This window comes from Conger conger, chromosome 10 (assembly GCF_963514075.1).
Source record: "Conger conger chromosome 10, fConCon1.1, whole genome shotgun sequence".
Lineage (NCBI taxonomy): Eukaryota > Metazoa > Chordata > Actinopteri > Anguilliformes > Congridae > Conger > Conger conger.
This window is the reverse complement of record NC_083769.1, coordinates 32,023,256-32,040,504: the sequence shown is the minus strand read 5'-3', so window position 1 is coordinate 32,040,504 and position 17,249 is coordinate 32,023,256. Positions and strand designations below refer to the sequence as shown.

Sequence of the window (17,249 nt, the reverse complement as noted above, 5' to 3'; positions counted from 1 at the left end):
TTTCAGGAGTTCTAACACATTGTGAGAATGGTTTATCAGAAATTAGAACCTACTAGAAGATTAAACGTTTAAATGGCTAGTATTTAAGCACAATTAACGATATAAATGAAAATACTTAACTTTTGCTACTTTTATTTGTACAAAACTTGGAATCTATAGCTAAAACTTTATGTACATGCATCGACGCTGTTCATTTTCAGGGCATAATGTGTATACAGTGCATATAGTAGCGTCATGAAAGGAAACTTTAAATGTGGATGAGGATGTTGCCACTAGAGGTCACTATACCACTGATTTTCAACATCCAATTTCTACCTACTGGTCCATGACCCACTTTTGAATAGAATGTATATTGGTGTGATTCTCGGGCTATTGCTATTGTTGTTGTCCTCATATGGATCATAATAACAAAAAAGAGGCAACAATTATCTTAAAAGCAAATGTACTGTGAGCTGGAGCCACTTAAATTAATCACAGAAAGTGCACGCACATCCAAAGTCTCAGTCAGGTGCCGAACTCAAAACCAGACCAAGTTGCAACAGCTTTAACTAGCATCAGAGATGGTGGAAGCTTAATTGCTATACTTATAGTAGTTGCAGCAGTGCTGGTGGGTTCCGTGCTAAGATCGTACTTGTAGCAGAATTGTAGCAGAATGATGGTGGCAGTGCAGTTGCAGTTGTAACTGTTGTACAACAATGGTGGTAAGGTTGTAGACCAAGCTGCACCGGTAGACAGTATTGTTGATGTGGCTTATTCACAGGATCTGGGGGGCCCTGCTCACATGGACTGTGTGGGTAGGGTGTAACACAAGGAAACCCCACCTCAGCGGGAGCCAACCTGCTTTACAGAAGACCCACCCATCGCTACTGTTAGCTTTTCAGATGAATAGATACATTCCCCATTGTGTCTGAATCACGTTTGGCATTTATGAGGGTTAATCTGGCCTGTTTGGCATTTTGAGATTCTCACAGTTCTGTAAAACATTTAGGTTGAGCTCCGATGATGTTAATTTGTTATTTTTGGCATTGCAAATCTATATAAGATCATACACAGTCAAATAGAGGGCCATATTATTTCACAATCTTTAAATCATAATAATATAAGATGACGACTCAAAAAAGAAAATATACACATTCTAGCGTAATAATAATCTGTTTCATCCATCTTCTTTTCATGGATTATTTATACATGACCATTTTTCTACAACTCAAAAGCATCAGTGTCAGTGCAGTTGTTGTCTTCACCAGGAAGGAGTCTGTTGAGTAATCACAGCATGGGTTTTAATGAAGTTTGTGATGTTGTGCTTTGAATAATTTATTCATTACAAGGTTATTATTCAAAGTTAGGCCTTTTTAACTAACTTAAATTCTGTGCACTCCCATTGAAAAACAAACTAACAGAATTCCACTGTTCATTATCAAATCAAATACTACTTATCAGTGATTCCAGTAGCCATTAATAATTGTCCATTACAATTATTAATATAACTTTTAAATTGCTGTTATAAAATTCAAGTTAAGCTAAAATCTGATAGGTCTCCAGATTTCTTTTTAATTTGGAATCAACGAATCAATGCATTTTATAGCATGTTTACATTTCTGTGAAAACAAAATTAATAGAAGTATTCTTGCCCAGGATGCAGAGATTTTGTTGTGATGAGAGAGATATTTTTCTGTTTAGCACTGAGGAAAGACATGTGATATCCTTATACCCATTGGTGTATTAGGTTTTGTGATTATTCCAGTTTATGAAACATTGATTAAATGATTGTAGACATTAAATGGAGAATATTTATTCTAAGGAAGACAGGCCTATCAATGAGTATACCATTCGTCAAGACACTGAACTCTTGGAGAGAACATGAAAATGTAAAAGATTGGGTTACGCCATAATCCAGTCTAATATGTATCAGATGTGTGTGTGTGTGTGTGTGTGTGTGTGCATTTGAATGCCTTAAACAAATAAATGTGCTGTAAATGCGGCATACAGTAAATGCTTTATTTTCAGTCTGTGCAATGCTTCCCCAGTAAAAACTGGTTTGCTTTTGGTCCACTAATAAAATTGCTTAGATCTCATAGACACACAAACAGGCGCATGAGTTTAAAATTGCGTGGATAAGTTGTATTGTGCAACACCACAGCAGTTTTAATGCACATGGACAAGACTGGGATATACTGTATAGGCGAGCTAGATATGACACTGTTGAAAAGCAGCATTTTCAGTGTAGATAGCAGTCAAATTACTGTATCAAAGAACAGAATGTCATCCTCCCAAAAAGCCCCAGATCTGTCTTCTAATGAATACTCATTTGCTTTAATTTGTTTCAGTAATTGTTTTCAGTGAGCAGTTTGTTCTATTTTTATGTGAAAAGATTGTTTGTCTGATTGAAATCGTGAGGAGGCTCAGTCTCTCAGGAGCCGGAGGCTCATGAATAGAATAGTCAGTGCTCAGAAGTTACACTAACACTTCATTGTTGAATTAAGCAAATTGGTTTGGGGAGTACTGTAGAGTAGTGTAAAGTTGTGTAGAATAGATCTGGTCAAATTAGCCAGAAATCAAGAGTAAAAATGGAAGTGTGTGCAAATACGCATGCTATGGGTGCTAAAAAAGAATTTTTATACCATAACAACTTTTTTTCTCCACCAAACCACTGTATAAAACATTTTTTCTGTAAATCCCTGCAGGGAGATCTGTATTCACACACTTTTGGGAAAGAAAGGAAAATAAATATTATGTATGTAATTTTGCATTCCTGTGGAAACAGATGAAATTGCTCATGTCACCACCACAAGCATTGTCCAAAGCACACATTTTCACATGCTGCCAACACGCATCCACTAAGGTCTATCTGAATGAGGTGAGGCCACATTGTCAATTCAAATATTACACCACAAAAACTACATCAAATACTTCATTTAATCAGGACTAACGTGTGTACAGAACATCTATAAATAAAACATGAATGAAGAATAATGCAAATTTCAATTTTCTTTCTCTTACATGTCCATATGCTGGTATGAAAACAGAAGAGCCTTGTCTAATGCTGTAGGAGACAGAACTTCTGGAACGGCTGTGGATTCAGTAACTTGGTCCTTTTTCTTGCATGAGGCCAAAAAGAGTATTTTCCCCTTTGCTTTTGAACACTTCAGAGTGGATGCATCTTTTCAGTTTGTGAGCACAATACTTGCTGCATGTATTTTACAGAAGATCATCAAATTTTTAAGAGCATATGTTATGTGCATGTTGATATGTGTTAATTATGGATTTGTGGCTCTTTTCCAACTAGGGCCCTGCCACAGCTAGCTTTAGCCAGCATGTATGCTATGCAAGTCTTTTTATTCTGTGTGTGCCAGCTCTACCTTTTTTGAGACAAGCACATCATGATTTTCTCGTATGAGGTAACAGAGAGGCAGTTGCTTTGACAAACGCTGTACAGAGTTGGCATGCTGTGCTGTGTTTGGTATATCGACTCTTTTGTCTCATTTGAAAGGCCCGTTCAGTGGGAAATCCTTTGGTGAATCAGACTGACAGATACGTGCATGAAGAGATACAGGCAAGCCACAAACAAGAGAGGACTGAAAAACATCCAAGACTATTCAAAACAATGAATCATTATCGTGCTTCTGTCAAGAGTCTTCACTGTCTACAGAAGTGCATGTTCTAAATTTCAAACACATGTTCCAAGGCAAAAAACATTATAAACAGTATCATGGACAATCTTGATAGTCCAAGTGAATAGTAATGATTTGTTTATGTTTTGTATCCCACAAAGTTACTGTATATACCTGTTAGATGTAAAAGTTAAGTTAGCCTATATAAACTTTTTTGCTGAATACAGCAGCTTATTAAAGTGGGAAAGTAAAATAGAGAGTAGCTTTATTGTGTTGAGTAGGTAATGAACACAATTTTGTCCTTCCTTTGTCCCATTTCATGAAGCAATATGGTGAAGCTCAGAATTTCTGCAGTATGTTACTGTGTATTTCATGCATTCTTGATGAGGATCCATGTGAATTGTGCTGTGTCAGAACTCTGCGCTGTGTTTCATGAAACAAAAAGGTCACATTCTCACATTAAGCACAGCTCCAAGCCAGAGACAAAGGGCATACTTGGTCCATGACTGATGCCATTATTTTTGTGTTTATCAACACACTTATCAATAACACCTCCCCCCCCCGCCCCCCACACACACACACACACACACGCACACACAAACACAGCACACGGCCCCACACACACACACCACAGGAGCCATGACATCACCATCCTGTCCCTGAGATTGAGATTTAACTGTCACACAAGGGCATTTTTTTTTGCCAATTCCAGTGGCAGGAAGTACAGTGATACAGTGCACAATGGTGCCATGCCACAATGCCCTGCCCCCCCATCTGCCCTCCCAGCACAGCACCCCCACCCTCCCCCCAGCACATCCTTGGCCGGCTCTGCTGGGGAATTATAGTACTTCCCTTTGGAAGGTGGCCGGTACAGACCCGCTGTGGGAAGGCATGGGTCGCTGAACTCTCACACAGAGTTCTTCCCATTCCACACTTCCTACATAGCCTGCTCAACACCAGATAGATGCGTTTCTCTTTTTTTCATAACAAAAAAAAAGAGTGCAGCGTCCAGGGGGGATTCTGAGAAGAATAGAAAAATGAGGCAAACTACAAAGTTGCGCGTTTCCTTCGCATGGCGTCCCTGGAGTTGGCTCTGGGGTGACATTAATGTCTTTTAGCTGCTACCATCACTCCATCACTCCTGTTACCATTTCAAATTTGAATTGACTCTATACTCCACACTTTCAGATGTGCAATCAAACAATTCACATGTCAGCTCCTGTTTTTCTTTGGGCTCTAATAGCATCATCATTTCTCTTTGCAACACATGCTCAATTGGATTCAGACTGGGTGGCTGACTTGGTCAGGAATTTTCTGGTATTTGACATTATAAGCCCCTTTGATTGGGATCATTGCCTTGCTATCAATGCTTCTTGTAGTATTGTCCAATGAGTTTTGAGGCATTTTCTGGGACTTGAGCAGATTTTTCTATTTATTTAAAATTATTTGTTTTAATTGTCCTTTATTTAAACAGATAGTCTCATTGAGATTGAGATCCCTTTTTCAAGAGAGATCTGCTGACAATCAACATGCACTCACTGAGCACAGGAACAGGAACACCTAGTTATTCATGCGTTTATCTAATCAGCCAATCGTATGGCAGCAGTGCAATGCATAAAAGCATGCAGATACGGGTCAGGAGGTTCAGTTAATGTTCACCTCAACCATCAAAATGGGGAAAAAGTTTGATCTCAGCGATTTCAACTGTGACATGATTGTTGGTGTCAGACAGACTGGTTTGAGTATTTCTGTAACTGCTGATCTCCTGGGATTTTCACAGACAGATTTAACAGTCTCTTGAGTTTACTCAGAATGGTAAAAATAACAAAAAACATCCAGTGAGCGGTATTTCTGTGGACAGAAATGCCTTCTTGATGAGAGAGGTCAATGGAGAAGGTTCAGACAGGTTGAAGCTGACACTAATGTGACAGTAACACAATTGTGGTATGCAGAAGAGCATCTGTGAACACACAACGCTTCAAACCTCTAAGTGGATAGGCTACAGCAGCAGAAGACTTAATAAGTCTAAAACTAAGTCTAATATGAAGAGGAAGCTAGTCTTTTTTTTATATATAATGAAAATAGAAATGGACCCAGGATAGACCATTGTGGGACACCTTTGCTCATTGCAAGAGACTTAATACCAGACTCAGCAACAGCTGTATTCTACCTCTGGTCTACCTGAGAGATGCATAAAACCAATTAATGGAAAGGTTTTCCAGTTGTCTAGAAAATAACTTGTACAGTAAAATATTATGACAAAATAGTATGCCTTTGATAGGTCAATAAAAAATAGTTTTCGGTTATCACCACTGTTGTAGCTGTTATTGTACTATGACCTGGTCTAAATCCTGATTGCTGGGATTGTTATTTGACATCAGGAAGGCCCTCAGCTCAGAACTAATAGGGACCCTAGAATGTTGGATAGGTAAGATAAATTTGTGATTGGACAATAATTGTTAATATCAGCGGGATCTTTTAGTTAAAGGGACAACCTGCAAAGCCTTCCACACATTTCGGATTTTACCAGGGATGATTGTGATGTTGATAATGTACATGAACAGTAGAGGACTTAAATGGGCACTGAGATACAGGAGATAGAGATCCGGATTATCTTCACCCTTAGACTTCTTGATATCTATGGTGATCAGGGCCTCATGAACTTCTCAGAAACGTCTATGGAAAAATATGTCCAGGGTCATAAAGACAGCTGGGGATGATTCATTCAGGGTGAGCAGTTTGGTAAACCATGTCATGTCATGGGTATGCACTTTGCACTTTGCACAGTTGAAATCTTTGCACATATCTGGGTTTTTTTTGTTTTGTAAAGGATTTGTAAAGGTTTCTCCTAAAATTCACTTCACCAATTCATCTTTCCGTACACTTTGGAATTCATTCATTTGCATGTTTTTTCTTTGTTTTCATGCATGTTTTAGTATCTATAGTTATGTATATTTTATAGTTTGGTCAGTGAGTGTGAGTGTCAATGCCCATTCATTTGTTTCTTTTTATGCTTGTGTGTGTGCCCACCTACTCTCTTATTTACACCTACTCTCTTCGCATACTTTTTCTTTTAGTCCTATTGGACTTTGATACTGATTGAATCTGCTCAAGTGTTTCCTCACAATTATAGTCTCCATCTGTTTCAGATGATGGCTGTCCTTGTGATGAACACATTGCTGTTGACTGATGATTTCTAGCACTAAAGATAGCTTCTTACCACAAATATTTGCACCTTTACCTTTTTCAACTACACTATTACACAGTTTTTTGTATCATGGCAATATATTGCAAACACACACATTTAATGTAATGCTACTGGTGTACTGGGGAATGATGGGAGAGAAAATGAGAGAAGCTACATTCAATGACATGTTTCTATCTTTACCAATTCTTAGTAAAAACCAAACCAAAATTATTCGAATAAAAATATATATATCTTAAATTCTTCTATTTTGTTTTTGGTATGTTTGAAATTCACATTGTCTCTGATATATTATTTAATTTTTTAATCAAGCATACCATATTCTGTAAGCACAGACAAATGAAAATATGCAAGGATTGCTGTTAGCATGTAAGTGCACATTGTTTCACCTCAGAGCCTGGTCTGACACTAATTCAGCGACAGGTGACTGCATGTTGACCACTTAAATTGGCCTCTGTTTTCCAAAATCTGAACATCCGCCCTTAGTGGTTGAAGTTAACAGGACATTTGAATTCCCAAACCAAAACTGAGGCTCTCCAACGCGTGCGTACAAAACTTTTTTGTGTCTCTATGCTCAATTAATATTGTTAGATCGTAATCCTAACCCTAACCCTAACCTCTGTTGCTACAATGTTTTTGCCATTTGCCTGCAGATTATGTGTAAGTACATATATTATTTAATATGTGTTCATATTTTATATGTATTATATTTCTCCTTGCAGTTGCTGAATGTTATCGTGGGGTGGCGGTTCTCCAGGATTCGGTATGTGTGAACCGATTTCCAGGGCATGAAAAATCGGCGCGAGATCATGTTGCACCTCAAACACATTGGCATTATGGTCTTGTTATATGACCGTGTGCCAAGATTAGTATCGGGGGGTTGGGGCAACAAGCCAGATGTCATGCAGCCAGTTTGATCTCATCCATATATGAGGAAAAAGTGAAAAGGCCACACTTCTTTTTTATTAGTAACAGTTAGACACCCCCCTGCTATCCCCACCAAAGCAGCACAATTCCCAGAAAGCCCTTGGCCTACCTTTGTCATCCTCATTCGGGAATCTCATGCTGGGCGATTAATCTGACAGACTCATCCAGCTCACAAGCCTTGGACGAACCTCATTTCCCTCACGACTCTCATAACTGTGTGAGAGGTAGTATGTGCGTTGGGACTGGATGTGTATGTGCGCATGTGTGTGTTTTCCACCCCTCGGTGTTGTACTGCAGAATCAGCACCTCTGTGGTCCTCTTCTCCACCCACGGTCCCCTCTGCCGGCAGCTCGGAGGCTCCAGACCTCGGTGAGTGAACCCTGAGGTCACACTGGAATATTACAGTGAGGTCCCTTTCAGATGTTAAACGTTAAAAGTGCTATATTTAAATCTAATTGTTGTTGTGGAGACTGTAAGAAACAACACTGTGTTTTCATTCTCCCAGCTACACTCCAAGCTCTTTCACACAGACTGTAGTTTAAAACCCCCTCCCTCATGTATTTAACATTTTCCAAATAGCTGTGTAGACCACAAAATAGTTTCCCTAGTTTTGTGGTGAGTGGAATCCTGGAGACTCTCCCTTTCTAAGATGGTTACAACTGAATTTAACATGCTGCTCTACTGTAAAGCTATACTCACTTATTTTGGGGGGTTGACAATTACAGCACTGACACCACAATGGATAAAAAATAATTATCTGGTGGTAACATGTTGTACTAGATCTCGGCTCAGCAATATAATAATTAAGTTTGAGACCTTCCATCAAACCTAAAAAAAATAAAAAATAAAATAAAATACTTACATTAAATAACACATATGCAAATAAATGTCACAATATGCAGTTGATTTCTAGCTCTCCTCAATGTTTTTTTTTCGTTTTCATAAGCTTTGGTCTTTCAGCAGGGTTTGGCATTGCATGAGAAAAAAGAACTGAACAAAAATGAGCTGAAAAGAAAACAAAAGTGAACAAAACGAAACAGCACACACCTTCCCAGTGCCTGCATGCAAAAGTTCCCCGACCTCTCTGTAGATAAAACTGCAGCATATCCAGACAAAGGTCAGAGCAAGTAGTGCAGCAGCTATCCCACTCCCATTCATTATCTGCTGTGCGTGAACTAAAGCCAAGTAGAAGTGTGTCCTGTGCTGATAGCATTGACTTGTGGGTCGGTTTGGGAATCACCAAAATCTGATTTACGTTCCCACAGCGTAATGACAAAAGAAGCGGGTTATCTTCAATCCAGTGTTAGCTTTGCGTGAAACATTTTTCTTATGACCAAATTCTCTGTTTCGTTTTGATAAGCATTCGATTGCAAAAAGAGATTTGTTCCGGAAATGGATATGCGGCAGAAAAATAGTCAGTTTACTGAAAGACGCCCACTCAGGAAAAAGCCAATGCTAGAAATCTTTTGTTTGAGCTACAGAGGGATATGTGAAATATTTCAAGTCAACAGAGAGATGGATATCTGAATGGCTTATCGAGATCATATTGAATTTGTAAAACATCTTTCTTAGGTCTTCATTTCAGTCAAGTAATGTTCAAGAAATGCTCAAGTGGCCCTGACCATGGAAATTAATTTAATAGCAAAATAATATGTTTGTTTACAGAATTTTTGGGGGATTATTCATCTTCCAGGTTGAGTGCTCTGGGTGGAATTGCATTTATTGCAGTAAAGCTGTCAAAATGAAGCAACCAGTTTTGATGTTTTGGCATAATGACATCACAATTGTGGCACAGTGTAAGCTTTAAGGTATTCTGATAGCATTTGGGTCAAACAAGAAATGTAATGCTTTGTAAGTGGTGTGGAACACCATAATGCTGTGTCTATAAAAAAACAAACAAATCTCCTTTATCTCTGTCCAGTTCCCTCTGTGATAATATGACCCTTTAGGTTTTAAAAAAAGGAAAGAGCAAGAAATTGAATTATCTGAGGCCAGCAGATAGCAGTGAGTCATTGCATGGGAAAGTGACCTGTACCCCACCCTAAATAAGTGAGCATGCACTTTTCTTGTCTTGTAACAGATATTTCTTGAGTGTATTGCATGGACAAGACATTCAATATAAATACACACTTCCTGAAGTGCTCTCCTTGCAGCAGTGGCATTTTTCAATCAAGTTAGACTCAACTTCCTGTATACTCTGTCTATATTTGTAGGAAGAGGCAGGAGGATGTCAGAAAGGGGAAATGTGATTAGATATCCTGACTTCGGCAGAATTACAGAGGTGACATTTGACTGGGTAAAAACACGGGGTTGTTCTCTTCAATTATTTAGAAGGCTTTGGAAAAGGAAGCCAGTCTTTTTTTTTACTGTTTTGTGCTGGCCATAAAATTTTGCTTCTCATGAAAATTGACTGAGTGGGAAAACAGAATTCTAGACGTCTTGACCGTCAGACCTAGCAGGTATGATAAATGAAAGTCTTGTTTTATTATTTATATCAGTGTTATGGTGTTTTTAAAGGGTGAATGGATAAATATGAAGTCATGAGGTGGAGACTGAACAGAATGTGTCACAATAGCTGAAAGGCGCATGGGGGCAGAGGTCATGGGCATGGGGTTGTATCGCTAGTGTGAGCTCCGCGTGTGTCTGTGAGAAGAGAGGGAGGGGAACTGGGGTGAGGGGGATTCCCGAGCACCATGTTCCATCCATCACCACACTTCCCTCCTTGAAGGGATCTAAAATAGCACCGTGTGTGAACCTGACCTCTCCCACTCCCAATGCACAAACTGGAGCACTCCTGTGTGTGTGTGTGTGTGTGTGAGAGAGAGAGAAAGAGAGAGGGAGAGAAGGATTGAGATTGAGAGAGAGAGTACTCGTGTTGGTATTCCTGTGTGGTCTGTGTGTGTTTGTGTCCCTTTGTGGTGTATGTATGTGCATGTGTGTGTGTGTGCTCGTGTGCTGTTTCCCAGTGTCTCCCTGTCAAAACGTCTCAGTGTGTGTTCTCTCCCTTACAGAAAAGAAAAAAAAGAAAAGAAAGAAAAGAACAAGAGCAGAGAGAGGTTCTTTACAGCCACTGAGTCTGGAGTCGTGGCCAAATTTCCGCTGTGGTGTAGGTGTGGTGCCCCAGCTCTCTGGCAGCATGCGAGGGAGACGGGGGTGGATAGAGACAGAGGAAGAGGGCGAGAGAGACAGCCGTGTGGAGGGGGGCGCTGGTCGGCGCACTGGGCCTGAAGCCAGGTCCGTCCGACGCCAGGGCTGGCACGGTAGCCGTGGGTGGGTGGGCGGCGTGGAGGTTGAAAGAGGTAACCCCCTCATCTCCCCAGCCACTCCGTCCCTCCCCGCCAGGCGCTGGGTCCAGCTCTCACCGCAGCCGATCTTATCGGGTCGAGCCACGGCAGCCAGCAGGAACATCCCTGCCTTCCTGTCCTGGGCTGGAGTGGGCTGGGTGGAGTGAGAATGTGTGAGAATATGCGAGGAGAAGCAGGGGGACGCAAGGCACTCTGTCACTTTTCTAATGTTCACCCATGACCATGACGCCACTTACCTCCAGAAGTCTCCCTGTCTGTCCCCTCTCCTCCCTTTCCAGTAAAATGACTGTTCGGCATGGGTGTGCCTCATATCTCCGTTAAGCAAGCGCACACACACTCACACACACACACACGTACACACTAACATACACACACACTCACGCACACACACACTCATACACACTCACACATACACTCACATAAACACGCACACACACACACACACACACGCACTCACACACACACAAATACACACACACACTCACACACAAATACACATACAAAAAAAAACCCAAACACAAAAACACACATACACACAAACACATACACACATCCACACATCCACACACCCACACGAAAACACACCTACAAACAAGCACACTCACACACACACACACAGACACACAGACACACATAGACTTACATTTGTGCACACTAACATTTTTGCAAACTCAAGTACACTTTTTTGCTAGCCTTGCTGATTTTGAAACCTTCAAAGAGTTAAAACAGTTAACTACTGTAAGTCTTTTGCCTTCCCTGCAGGAGACAGAGGACACACATCTGAGCCTGCAAAGTCGGTATTCCCAACACAGAAACATTGGGAACATTCTGCAGTTCAACCGTGGCTATACTGTAACTGCTGAGTTTCTATGCCAAATTTTATGACATTTTATACTATATTCATGGACATATAGTATGTCCCTACTTAAAAACAAGGCCAACATACAGTATATGACTCATATATTAGATTTCCATATGGGAGTAGCCAGATGCACTATATTTGAAAATATTTGTATTAAAATGAGACTTAAAAAAATAAATAATGTGACAATGTGACAATTTTCTGAGGTTCATAGAAAAGCGTTTTAGTGCTGTTTTAGTGCAGTTTTAGTGCACTGGAAAGTGCCATATGACCCCAGCTGACAATCAGGTATATGTGTTTGAACTGATAACCTCAGTGCTTTTGTTTCAGATTAGCAGATTGACACAATTTGACGGCATATATCCTCCATTAAGAGAAAAGGCAATATGGGGGTTAAATAGTTAAGTAGTTTTTTTTGCCATGTTGAAGAGTTGAAGAAAGTAGGATGCATTCAGCAGATGACTTCCGCTTGAATGATATTTGGGGGAATCCTTCGTGACATGGATTTAGTGTGATCTTTGTCACAGGAGGAATGAGGGGTAGCCCCTGACCCCACAGCACAGTGTGAAGGAGAGGGCTGTGTGCCCTGCAGCTCCTGGAGCCCATGTGAGGAAGAATGGAGCAGGGTCTGTGTTTGCAGTCCTCATTCAAGTTCTGCTTATGTTTGATATGATCGGATGGGCTCTTCATCAGTCACCCTGCCAGGTCCCTTTATGAGGGCATTTACAGTGCCATTCACATTGCCTAATGTTGTGCTGCTCCCTTAACACTTCAACAGTGGTACAAAATTAATTTAACCTATAAAGTGCTACTTCTGTCAGTAATAAAAAAATATTCAAATTACCCTTTTTTTCATTTCAGAAAGGCATTGAAATTGCAATATAAAATAGTTTTACATTAGTTAGTTCATAGTTTGGCATTTAAACAATTTCATAATATTTGCATGCCAAACAGCAAAACAAAATCCAAATTCATCATGAATTCATTTCATGAAATGAAAGATTCAGAGATTCAATTGTTATCTGAGATTCATTTGGAAACAAAATGAGTGTTTTTCTTTTAAGGGCTCTGGTGGTCACACTGTTAATTAATGTAAATTAGCACTTTCTCATTAACACAGGCCTCAAATGAGTATGACTACAGCTGAGGTCAGGCACAGAACTTCCACACTCACAGGAACCTGCTGGGTTTTCCTCCGCAAGTGTGCTGCTCAAAGTATTGTCCGGACTACTGTTCAGCGTAGGGTTCAGACTGCTGTTCAGAGTACTGCTCCTGCTCAGAGTACTGTTCTAAGCGCTGTTCTTGTTCAGAGCATGGTTCTGTGTGCTGCTCAGAGTACTGCTACTGTTCAGAGTACTGTTCAGCGTGCTGTTCAGAATGTTATGTAGTGTACTGCTCCTATTCAGAGTGCTGTTCAGAGTGCCGTGCCTGTTCAGACTGCTGTTCAGCCTCTGTAAGAGTGCTGTTCAGACTGCTGTTCAGCCTCTATAAGAGTGCTGTTCAGAGTGTCGTTCCTGTTCAGAGTGCTGTTCAGAGTACTGCTCCTGTTCAGAGTGCTGTTCAGCCTCTGTAAGAGTGCTGTTCAGACTGCTGTTCAGCCTCTGTAAGAGTGCTGTTCAGAGTGTCGTTCCTGTTCAGAGTGCTGTTCAGAGTACTGCTCCTGTTCAGAGTGCTGTTCAGCCTCTGTAAGAGTGCTGTTCAGACTGCTGTTCAGCCTCTGTAAGAGTGCTGTTCAGAGTGTCGTTCCTGTTCAGAGTGCTGTTCAGAGTGCCGTGCCTGTTCAGACTGCTGTTCAGCCTCTGTAAGAGTGCTGTTCAGACTGCTGTTCAGCCTCTATAAGAGTGCTGTTCAGAGTGTCGTTCCTGTTCAGAGTGCTGTTCAGAGTACTGCTCCTGTTCAGAGTGCTGTTCAGCCTCTGTAAGAGTGCTGTTCAGACTGCTGTTCAGCCTCTGTAAGAGTGCTGTTCAGAGTGTCGTTCCTGTTCAGAGTGCTGTTCAGAGTGTCGTGCCTGTTCAGAGTGCTGTTCAGAGTACTGCTCCTGTTCAGAGTGCTGTTCAGCCTCTGTAAGAGTGCTGTTCAGACTGCTGTTCAGCCTCTGTAAGAGTGCTGTTCAGAGTGTCGTTCCTGTTCAGAGTGCTGTTCAGAGTGCCGTTCCTTTTCAGAGCTGCGTTGCTCTCCTGCCTGCGCTGTCAGTGTGGGGAGGAACAATGGCGCTCTCAGATTACACCCCTCTGTCGAACAGTGGGGCGGGCTCCTCCTCCTGCTTTCCCAAAGGCAACCCCCTCCTGCCTCACTGGCGTCTGATTGGTGCAAGCTTCGTATATTTACACCACGGGCTTAACAAACCTCACCACAACTTTCAAACTCTGGGATAAAAAAAAGCTCTGGACAAGTTTTGTACCGTGTGATTTTTGTCAAGATTGATTTGTTTAGGTTTTTGCAAGTATTTTGCTGCCTATTAAAACCCTTTAGGTTCATTGAGTTTGTTGTTTTCTCTTGCACAATTTGTTTGATGAAGTTTGCTTTTTTGTTTATCTTACTTACAAAAAAGAACTACACAAAACGTTTGACAAACTGAAGGTTGTCTTGCTGGAATGAATATATCTGAGTCTAGTTACTGTCGAGAGGAGAGTTCTCACCCCGTGGGCGAGGGTTCATGGGTGCCCGTCCCCAGCCCCGGCTCAGACCGCGGGCTGGGATTTGACCAGACCCTGGCTGGAGACTTGGGGCCCACAGCTCCAGGGAGAGTGGGGCGGGGAGCCGGAGGGGGAGCGCAGGGCAGGACAGGGAGCCCCGATTCTGGCCGTGTGGGAGCTCCGGTCCTGGGCAGCCCTGTGGGAAAGACAGGAGCGGAGTCTCGTATCCGCCGGCCCATGAACGCCTTCATGGTGTGGGCAAAAGACGAGCGCAAGCGACTGGCACTGCAGAACCCAGACTTACACAATGCTGTCCTCAGCAAGATGCTAGGTAAGAGCTTCCACTTGCCTGTCATTGCGTCACTTTGCTGTGTTTGCACTAGCAGCATTCAGCATTCCCTTTACATTAAACTATTCAGATATGCTGTGACTGTGTGTTCTGATATTACTGTGTTTGTGTTAATTAAGTGCATACAAGTTGTTACAGCTCTACTGTAAAAATATAGGTACAGTTCGTAGACTATTTTCATGCGGATGGTATACGAAAAATAATTTTCTACAATCAGGAAGTAGCTGTTAGATGTAATTTTGGGCAGTTTAAGTACTGTATGAATTAAGTCTGAATGGACCATGGCTAGTTGCTAACGCTTGCAGTGTGTGCGTCTGCAGGCCAGTCATGGAAGTCCTTGAGCACCCCAGACAAGAGGCCCTTCGTGGAGGAAGCAGAGAGGCTCCGACTGCAGCACCTCCAGGATCACCCCAACTACAAATACCGCCCGCGGAGGAAGAAGCAGGCCAAGAAAATCAAACGCATGGAGCCCAGCCTGCTGCTCCAGGGCCTCTCCCAGGCCTGTGGGGGCGCGGCGGCCGGGGACAGCTACGGCCAGCCCAGGCACCCCCACCACCTGCTGCCCTCCCTGGGGCACTTCAGCGACCTGCACCCTGGCGCGGGCCCGGACTTCGAGAACTACGGCCTCCCCACACCCGAGATGTCGCCACTGGACGTGCTGGATGAAGGGGGAGACTCTGTCTTCTTTCCCCCACACATGCAGGAGGACCTGAGCCTGGCGCCTTGGATTAATTACCACCCCCATCATCACCAACACCACCCCAATCCTCACCTCCACCCTCACCACCCCCACAGTCACGGGCACGGGCACCTTCACCCGCTCCACGGCCAGAAGGCGCCCCACGAGCCCCGGCCCCAGAAGTGCCACCTCCCGGGAGCTACGAACGCTCACTACCCCCAGAGCCAGCCGGGCCTGCCCGAGGCCACGAAAGGAGGCTCATACTATGGTCACCTCTACGCTAGTGGCCCTCAGGGTGGCTTCACCTCCCACCTGGGCCAGCTCTCGCCCCCTCCCGAGTCCCCTGCCACAGCCACCACGTCCCCAGCCCCTGGCCTGGACTCTGTGGAGCAGCTAGGACCCCCCTCTGAGTTCTGGACTGAGGTGGACCGGAACGAGTTCGATCAGTACCTGGACACAGGCAGGACTCGCCTGGAGAGCCCAGCTGCAGCACAGGGCTATGGCGCCACCGTGTCTAAGGTGTCCAGCAGACACATATCCTGTGAGGAAAGTAGCCCCTTGATATCCGCTCTGTCTGATGCCAGCAGTGCCGTCTACTACAGCGCCTGCATTACCGGCTAGACCGAATGTCCAAAGTCATACCATTTCAGTGCTATAGATAAGAATGTGAATATTTTATACGTTGTATTGAAACCTATGTATCTACCTTATGTGAAGGATTTTTATGTGTTTTGTTGTGTGTTTTTACTTTTTTATTATACTGAATAACTGGGGTAAAAACTGCACTGGGTTCCGGAGGAGAATACTCTTTGAAGTGTACATACAATACTTTGTTGCGAACACCTTGCAAATACATGTGTGGTTTTTTAAATACTGATACGTTTTATACAGAAGACTGGAAATGCAATTAGAAAAGAGTATATGTTTTAAAAATATGGATTTATAATGGTTTATAGTGACTATAAATTATTTTCCATGAGTATTTTACTTTTACATTTAACTATTCCTAAAGTATTTGTTTTCTTTGTTAAATTGATTTTACATCCTGCTAGGCAGCACTTGGAAAAAATCTGATAGAAATCTGATATTAATTAAGTGTTCCAGTGCTTTTTGCGGTAATTGGTGGCAATAATCTATAAGTAATGGTTGGAAGAGAAAACAAAATAACTTGGAACATTTTTTTTAAATAAATTGAAAACAGCCTGTTGTGAATAATATACATTTTCTACGCTTTGCCAGAGAGAAGATTTGATTTTAGGAAGTATAGTTTTTTTGTATGTACATATCTATTTTTTAGAGACATATTTGCATATCAGGATTTGCCTTGATTTGTTTTACTAAATAAAATGGTTAATAGCAATATTGTCTGTGAGATTGTATTTACTACTGTATTGTAAGGATATGTGAAATACCATACTTTTAAAACATATTCTTAAGCATTTGTTCTTCTTGACATGTTCATGTTTACGAGCTGAAAGTCATTCCAAACATGAGACTTTTTAAAAAATATAGCCTCAATGTTTAAAATGGTGGATGTAATCCACTCTACTGTCTGATTCTATTTTCTTAGATTTTTGATCAACCACAAAATGAGTTTGGCTCATGAAGCATTTTTTCCCAAACCACTGACAGAAAGAAAACATTTTTTAACAGGGGAATACGCTTCAACTTTTTT

General features: G+C 41.9%; 1 protein-coding gene across 1 annotated transcript; it reads left to right on the top strand.

The window, feature by feature from the left end:
* Window positions 1-13,945: 13,945 nt before the first annotated feature.
* Window positions 13,946-16,934, top strand: sox18 (SRY-box transcription factor 18). The gene is made up of 2 exons (XM_061257948.1): window positions 13,946-14,877; window positions 15,216-16,934. Exons 1-2 carry the CDS (start codon window positions 14,505-14,507, stop codon window positions 16,193-16,195), a joined length of 1,353 nt encoding a protein of 450 aa, XP_061113932.1. The 5' UTR covers window positions 13,946-14,504; the 3' UTR covers window positions 16,196-16,934.
* Window positions 16,935-17,249: the final 315 nt, after the last annotated feature.

What these genes read in the sequence shown, in the direction of transcription:
- sox18 (XM_061257948.1), top strand. Translation starts at nt 14,505, where the DNA reads ATGAATATATCTGAGTCTAGTTACTGTCGAGAGGAGAGTTCTCACCCC. An exon ending in TGTCCTCAGCAAGATGCTAG is followed by an intron (nt 14,878 to 15,215) that starts GTAAGAGCTTCC and finishes GTGCGTCTGCAG; the next exon opens with GCCAGTCATGGAAGTCCTTG.